The sequence below is a fragment of the Myxine glutinosa genome, chromosome 13 (assembly GCF_964187855.1).
Source record: "Myxine glutinosa chromosome 13, kmMyxGlut1.1, whole genome shotgun sequence".
NCBI classification, from domain to species: domain Eukaryota; kingdom Metazoa; phylum Chordata; class Myxini; order Myxiniformes; family Myxinidae; genus Myxine; species Myxine glutinosa.
In genome coordinates, this window is record NC_136273.1 from 68482035 (window position 1) to 68490799 (window position 8765).

The following is an 8765-nucleotide window of genomic DNA, read 5'->3' on the forward strand; positions in this document are numbered from 1 at the left end:
ATTGTAACCCAGGATATGGGATTCAGACCCAGTATCAGAGCAGTGACAGCTCTTGCTGGAACTCTGGCAAAATTACTGGATCCGTCAGTCCCTTTCCACCTGGTCCGGAAAGACTCGAGTCAAAAAGGATCCCGGCCAGTGGCATAATGAGGTAGGAATAGTTCGAGCCGTTAAATAAATAGTTGATTAACAAATTTAAATATATTAAATTAGTAACAATCATCAAAACAACCGATTTCAGTCAAATACAGGATGAAACCCCACCTCATCTCATGTTCAATGATGATACCCTACCTCATCTCATGTTCAAGGATGATACCCTACCTCATCTCATGTTCAAGGATGATACCCTACCTCATCTCATGTCCAATGATGTTACCCTACCTCATCTCATGTTCAAGGATGAAACCCCACCTCATCTCATGTTCAATGATGTTACCCTACCTCATCTCATGTTCAAGGATGATACCCTACCTCATCTCATGTTCAAGGATGATACCCTACCTCATCTCATGTTCAAGGATGATACCCTACCTCATCTCATGTTCAAGGATGATACCCTACCTCATCTCATGTTCAATGATGTTACCCTACCTCATCTCATGTTCAAGGATGAAACCCCACCTCATCTCATGTTCAATGATGATACCCTACCTCATCTCATGTTCAAGGATGATACCCTACCTCATCTCATGCTCAAGGATGATACCCTACCTCATCTCATGTTCAAGGATGATACCCTACCTCATCTCATGCTCAAGGATGATACCCTACCTCATCTCATGCTCAAGGATGATACCCTACCTCATCTCATGTTCAAGGATGATACCCTACCTCATCTCATGCTCAAGGATGATACCCTACCTCATCTCATGTTCAAGGATGATACCCTACCTCATCTCATGTTCAATGATGATACCCTACCTCATCTCATGTTCAAGGATGATACCCTACCTCATCTCATGTTCAAGGATGATACCCTACCTCATCTCATGTTCAATGATGTTACCCTACCTCATCTCATGTTCAAGGATGAAACCCCACCTCATCTCATGTTCAATGATGATACCCTACCTCATCTCATGTTCAAGGATGATACCCTACCTCATCTCATGTTCAAGGATGATACCCTACCTCATCTCATGTCCAATGATGTTACCCTACCTCATCTCATGTTCAAGGATGAAACCCCACCTCATCTCATGTTCAATGATGTTACCCTACCTCATCTCATGTTCAAGGATGATACCCTACCTCATCTCATGTTCAAGGATGATACCCTACCTCATCTCATGTTCAAGGATGATACCCTACCTCATCTCATGTTCAATGATGTTACCCTACCTCATCTCATGTTCAAGGATGAAACCCCACCTCATCTCATGTTCAATGATGTTACCCTACCTCATCTCATGTTCAAGGATGATACCCTACCTCATCTCATGTTCAATGATGTTACCCTACCTCATCTCATGTTCAAGGATGATACCCTACCTCATCTCATGTTCAAGGATAATACCCTACCTCATCTCATGTTCAATGATGTTACCCTACCTCATCTCATGTTCAAGGATGATACCCTACCTCATCTCATGTTCAATGATGTTACCCTACCTCATCACATGTTCAATGATGTTACCCTACCTCATCTCATGTTCAAGGATGATACCCTACCTCACCTCATGTTGAAGGATGTTGTCTCCCTCATCTCATGTTGAAGGATGTTGTCTCCATCATCTCATGTTGAAGGATGTTGTCTCCCTCATCTCATGTTCAAGGATGATACCCTACCTCATCTCATGTTCAAGGATGATACCCTACCTCATCTCATGTTCAATGATGATACCCTACCTCATCTCATGTTCAAGGATGATACCCTACCTCAACTCATGTTCAATGATGATACCCTACCTCATCTCATGTTCAAGGATGATACCCTACCTCATCTCATGTTCAAGGATGATACCCTACCTCGTCTCATGTTCAAGGATGATACCCTACCTCATCTCATGTTCAAGGATGATACCCTACCTCATCTCATGTTCAAGGATAATACCCTACCTCATCTCATGTTCAATGATGTTACCCTACCTCATCTCATGTTCAAGGATGATACCCTACCTCATCTCATGTTCAATGATGTTACCCTACCTCATCTCATGTTCAAGGATGATACCCTACCTCATCTCATGTTCAATGATGTTACCCTACCTCATCTTATGTTCAAGGATGATACCCTACCTCATCTCATGTTCAAGGATGATACCCTACCCCATCTCATGTTCAAGGATGATACCCTACCTCATCTCATGTTCAAGGATGATACCCTACCTCATCTCATGTTCAAGGATGATACCCTACCTCATCTCGTGTTCAAGGATGATACCCTACCTCATCTCATGTTCAAGGATGATACCCTACCTCTTCTCATGTTCAATGATGTTACCCTACCTCATCTCATGTTCAAGAATGATACCCTACCTCATCTCATGTTGAAGGATGTTGTCTCCCGCATCTCATGTTGAAGGATGTTGTCTCCATCATCTCATGTTGAAGGATGTTGTCTCCCTCATCTCATGTTCAAGGATGATACCCTACCTCATCTCATGTTCAAGGATGATACCCTACCTCATCTCATGTTCAATGATGATACCCTACCTCATCTCATGTTCAAGGATGATACCCTACCTCATCTCATGTTCAAGGATGATACCCTTCCCCTTCTCATGTTGAAGGATGTTGTCTCCATCATCTCATGTTGAAGGATGTTGTCTCCATCATCTCATGTTGAAGGATGTTGTCTCCATCATCTCATGTTGAAGGATGTTGTCTCCCTCATCTCATGTTGAAGGATGTTGTCTCCATCATCTCATTTTGAAGGATGATACCCTTCCTCATCTCATGTTGAAGGATGTTGTCTCCATCATCTAATGTTGAAAGACGTTGTCACCCCCATCTCATGTTGAAGGATGTTGTCTCCCTCATCTCATGTTGAAGGATGTTGTCTCCCTCATCTCATGTTGAAGGATGATACCCTTCCTCATCTCATCTTGAAGGATGTTGTCTCCATCATCTAATGTTGAAAGATGTTGTCTCCCTCATCTCATGTTGAAGGATGTTGTCTCCCTCATCTCATGTTGAAGGATGTTGTCTCCCTCATCTCATGTTGAAGGATGTTGTCTCCCTCATCTCATGTTGAAGGATGTTGTCTCCCTCATCTCATGTTGAAGGATGTTGTCTCCCTCATCTCATGTTGAAGGATGTTGTCTCCCTCATCTCATGTTGAAGGATGTTGTCTCCCCCCCCCCCTATCATGTTGAAGGATGTTGTCTCCCCCCCCCCCCCTATCATGTTGAAGGATGTTGTCTCCATCATCTCATGTTGAAGGATGTTGTCTCCCTCATCTCATGTTGAAGGATGTTGTCTCCCTCATCTCATGTTGAAGGATGTTGTCTCCCTCATCTCATGTTGAAGGATGTTGTCTCCCTCATCTCATGTTGAAGGATGTTGTCTCCCTCATCTCATGTTCAAGGATGTTGTCTCCCTCATCTCATGTTGAAGGATGTTGTCTCCATCATCTCATTTTGAAGGATGATACCCTTCCTCATCTCATGTTGAAGGATGTTGTCTCCATCATCTAATCTTGAAAGATGTTGTCTCCCTCATCTCATGTTGAAGGATGTTGTCTCCCTCATCTCATGTTGAAGGATGTTGTCTCCCTCATCTCATGTTGAAGGATGTTGTCTCCCTCATCTCATGTTGAAGGATGTTGTCTCCCTCATCTCATGTTGAAGGATGTTGTCTCCCTCATCTCATGTTGAAGGATGTCGTCTCCCTCATCTCATGTTGAAGGATGTCGTCTCCCTCATCTCATGTTGAAGGATGTTGTCTCCCTCATCTCATCTTGAAGGATGTTGTCTCCCTCATCTCATGTTGAAGGATGTTGTCTCCATCATCTGATGTTGAAGGATGTTGTCTCCCTCATCTCATGTTGAAGGATGTTGTCTCCCTCATCTCATGTTGAAGGATGTTGTCTCCCTCATCTCATGTTGAAGGATGTTGTCTCCATCATCTCATTTTGAAGGATGATACCCTTCCTCATCTCATGTTGAAGGATGTTGTCTCCATCATCTAATCTTGAAAGATGTTGTCTCCCTCATCTCATGTTGAAGGATGTTGTCTCCCTCATCTCATGTTGAAGGATGTTGTCTCCCTCATCTCATGTTGAAGGATGTTGTCTCCCTCATCTCATGTTGAAGGATGTTGTCTCCCTCATCTCATGTTGAAGGATGTTGTCTCCCTCATCTCATGTTGAAGGATGTTGTCTCCCTCATCTCATGTTGAAGGATGTTGTCTCCCTCATCTCATGTTGAAGGATGTCGTCTCCCTCATCTCATGTTGAAGGATGTCGTCTCCCTCATCTCATGTTGAAGGATGTTGTCTCCCTCATCTCATCTTGAAGGATGTTGTCTCCCTCATCTCATGTTGAAGGATGTTGTCTCCATCATCTGATGTTGAAGGATGTTGTCTCCCTCATCTCATGTTGAAGGATGATACCCTACCTCATCTCATGTTGAAGGATGATACCCTACCTCATCTCATGTTGAAGGATGATACCCTACCTCATCTCATGTTGAAGGATGTTGTCTCCATCATCTCATGTTGAAGGATGTTGTCTCCCTCATCTAATGTTGAGGGGGTATTTGGCGTACACACGACGTTTTCAAGTGCGGGTTGGTTAAAGTTGGGCCAGGAGAGCCTCGTTGTTTATTGTCCACATAGGTCTCTTCATCACATCGGTCTCTTCATCACATCGGTCTCTTCACCGAAAGACATTGTGGGATCTTTAAATTCAAAGAGCAGCGAATAATGCTGGTGGGGGAGTTATAAAACAGCAAACAGACAGTCTTATAATCAGGTGCAGAATCAAACCCAGAGCAGATCCCTTAGAAAACCACACTCGTGGTAGTTTTTCCTGGAAAATATACATTGTACAGAAATGTAATTAATATCCTCAGTATGAGGGGTATAAGTGATATCTGCTATTTTGTTCCTTTACATTTGTGGACAACAATGTGTGTGTTAGCATGAAAATCTGGGATCACAACATGAACTCAGACAGCATGCACAAAGGTCAGGTGAGCTATCTCCGGCATTCCGAACAATTTACAATTTCTTACTCTGCCCCACAGAAGGAACTGCATCAGTGGCCCAGTCACTCTCCCAGCCATGATGTAAACCTGCAGGTATGCCGTTCTACCAATAGGGAGATGAGTCTATCTTTACAGAGAGGAGAACGGTACTCGGTAGAGAGGATACCTCTGCAAGACTAACCTGTTTATGTTTTGTATCGCACTGATAGGCCAGATCTTGATCCGATATGAACCAAAATCTAATCTGCGTGATCGTGTCACTTACCCAACTGATCCACCAAGTTTTGGCACAAGTGGTCCACAACTTTGTTGAGATATCATGCTACATATCGTTTTAGCCCCATCACTCAATGGTAAATAATCATTTTAAAATTCTAGTATCAGGATCCGGGTCTTCACCAAAATCTAAACATTTCTTCCTCGTCACACACGCAACCTGTCCACCAAGTTTTGTCCAAATCCGTGCACAAATTTTTGAGATATCCCGCTCACAGACAGACAGACAAACAGACAGGTGTGAAAACATAACATCCATCCACCTTTGGTGGTGTAGCGCAAGTAATAATAAATAAATAAATAATGTGAGTCAAAGTTATAATTCCTTTAACTCCATCCCAAACCATCCTATTTCAGCCCACTGCACGATGCAGTCAGATCCCAACAACTGAAGAAGGCGACATCTTTTTGTCCGGGATTCTCCATCGGAAGGTGAGTATTTCTTTCTCAGACAAATGGCACACGAGAGAGAGAGGGGAGTCGACCAACAAAGCAGCTTCTCCACTGCTCTTGTCCACGCACGCCGTTCCCACGCACCTTCCCCACCCCCAAGTTTTGCCTTCACCCCCAAGACCTCCTCCGTATTCCTTTCTCCATGCCCGTTACCACTCCTCTCCCTCCTCCTCCTCTCCCCTCGGTCCACGAGAACCAATGTGCGCCACGCCGGGGGGCGTCTCCACGTTTGTCACGCTAATGAAACGCCCCCCTTAAAGGCACTCGAGTCGGCGCTGTGGGCGAGTCGGTGCCGGACACGAGACAGAGGCCGAAAAGGAGCCGCAGGGACAGGAAAGAGCATCGACGGGGGATCAGAAAGCGTGACCACAAGGTAATTGAGGAGGATCAAGTTGTGTCCATGTGTGAGTATTTCAATAGAGTCCTCCCGTGTTTACCCGTAGTGAACCTTATTGTCCAAAATGCCGCGTCGATCTCCTCTGCGAGTCTATTCCTCTAATACGGTTCATCTCGTCTGTCCCTCATGTCCTCCCTGCAGCACGTGTGCTCCATCAACGAGACTTACCGCACTGTCCACCATGATGAACAAGACGGAGCTCTTCCAGGAGGCCCTGCGGCGCGGGAACACCAAGGAGCTGGAACATCTCTTGCAGAACACGACGACGTCGTGCGACTTCAACGTGAACTCCTTCGGCCCGGAGGGACAGACGGCGCTTCACCAGTCGGTCATAGAAGGGAACCTGGAGCTCGTGAAACTGCTCGTGCGCTTCGGGGCGGACACGCGCCTCGCGAACCGCGACGGCTGGAGCGCGCTGCACATGGCGGCCTTCTCCGGACATCAGGACATCATGTTGTACCTCATATCGAACGCTCGCTGCAGCTCTGGCCGGCGATGATGCCGAGGAGCCCGGGAGAGGTCCGACGGGGGATGAGGGGGTGCCGAGGACGAAGAGGAGCGCACTGGGGTTGTTGGGACGATCTATTGGACAGTAGTGGTGTTTGTCTCACTCTCCTCCACTCCTGAGGTCCCCGATCATCTCAGCTGCTCAAACTTCTTAATCCCGTCTCCCGTTCCTCTTGTGAAGGAATCTCTCCGGTTTCGCTCGTAATTCTCCGAAGTTTATTCGTCAAACTGTTCCACCACTTTATTGAAGCAACGACGGGTGGCCCCATCCATATCTACCTCTACACAACGGTCCACAGCAGCAGCAAGGGATGGGAAGGGGAAGATGGGACCAAGTTTGTGCTGGGCAGGGAAGGTCTAGGTGGCGTGGGTAGGTAAGATCGATGCTTGGTGGTAGTTACATCAATGCTGGGGAAAGAGGGGGGTACACAGCAGGTATTCCATCCAGTGCATCCTGATGAGTTTATTGCACATTGAAGTCATACGATGTTAATTGTTACAAGTTGTAAATATCACGTGTTTTTATACATCCTACCTTTTGATCGATTATCGATAGAGCATGATTGTGTTTGACGGTGATGAGATGTAAACGCATTTGGCACACCTGGCACGACACCACCAAACCAGGTGTGAGCGTTGTTGTCATCGTTGTTGTTTTTCATGACGATTTGTTGACATTGATGTTCCGCGAGCGATCGTATGTCGACGAAGTACGAATTTTGCACTCGTTGCCCAAGGGTGGTTTTTGGGGCACTTTCACAGCTGGATGAAGGACGTGGCCGTGCCACCCTGTGGGTGGTGTGCGCCGTGGCCGTGCAGCGGGGTCTCCGCAAGGTGCTGGACCGTGGTCTTGATCGAACTTCACCCAGGTCCTTAAGGATGCATGAGACCTTCGAGTGTTCAAATGCAACGCTGCTTTTTATCCTCCTTGATGAGGTCTCCCGGTCTTTTATTTGGCCTTATCGATAAAAGAAAAGTTTTATTTTTGTAACGTGTTCCATGAAAGCAGGTCTACATGTACCACACGTGTTCGTGTATACGACTGCAGTAAGAACCGATCCTGTGCTGGATGTACATTCAATGTTTTTGATCGACGTCGATATGCAAATTATATACCAGGTGCGATGATCGACCGAAGTGAAAATAAAGGAAAATATTTTTTTGTGAATCTTTTCAAAAGACCTTTGAATGTTTCTCGGGACACGTTTTGATACTGCAGCAGAAATTAGAAGTTGGGATAACATGGTGAAGTAGTTGCTGGTTTGGATCATGTTAGGGGTAGAGGAGGCACAGGTGGGCAGTTGTGCCACTGATGCGATGCATCCTCTTCCCCTCCCCAACTCTACCTCATAGATCAGGGCAGGAGTGTAGACTTTGGCCAGGGTACCGGCACACCATGGCCTCCTTTTTATGAAAAATTATCACATGAACTTGGGAGCACACTGGGGTGTTCCATATATGGCAATACGTGTACATCTCCACAGTCAAGGTCAGCTCAATTTACAAAGAAATCAGAGTTTTTAAGATCATGCCACTGATTAAGCAATTGCATTTAATGAAATAGTATTCCATGATGCACACTCGGTCATGGTGACACTCAATGTAATTAATTAACTTGGGATATGACTACCAATGTCCACTCCCCCCACCCCTGCATCCCCACCATTCTCCCTTTTGAATGTTACATCCATGCCACTCCCTTCCACAGTCGATTACATCCTTGTTTGCGTCATTGTTAACGTGGGAAAACGAAAACAGTTCTCACCTTTTATTTAAGCACCTGCACTCGCAGCATGACGTCACTCGAGTCGAAATTCTCGGTATTCCACTCGACCGGTTCTGGAATTCCTTCGATGCATGTCGAAAGCCCATTGGCGAGAGAGACAAAACAGGGAGAATTAGAAAAGTAAACATCGGCGGTTGGCCAAACCCATCCATGATCCAGAACCACCACGGCACACCTTTGTTGACCTTTCAGG

General features: G+C 45.7%; 1 protein-coding gene across 1 annotated transcript; it reads left to right on the forward strand.

The window, feature by feature from the left end:
* Window positions 1–6150: 6150 nt before the first annotated feature.
* On the forward strand, window positions 6151–7954 carry LOC137416149 (notch-regulated ankyrin repeat-containing protein B-like). The gene is made up of 2 exons (XM_068101677.2): window positions 6151–6255; window positions 6421–7954. Exon 2 carries the CDS (start codon window positions 6461–6463, stop codon window positions 6776–6778), a length of 318 nt encoding a protein of 105 aa, XP_067957778.1. The 5' UTR covers window positions 6151–6255; window positions 6421–6460; the 3' UTR covers window positions 6779–7954.
* Window positions 7955–8765: the final 811 nt, after the last annotated feature.

Excerpts from the sequence above, each read along its gene's own strand:
- LOC137416149 (XM_068101677.2), top strand. The coding sequence starts at position 6,461 with ATGATGAACAAGACGGAGCTCTTCCAGGAGGCCCTGCGGCGCGGGAAC.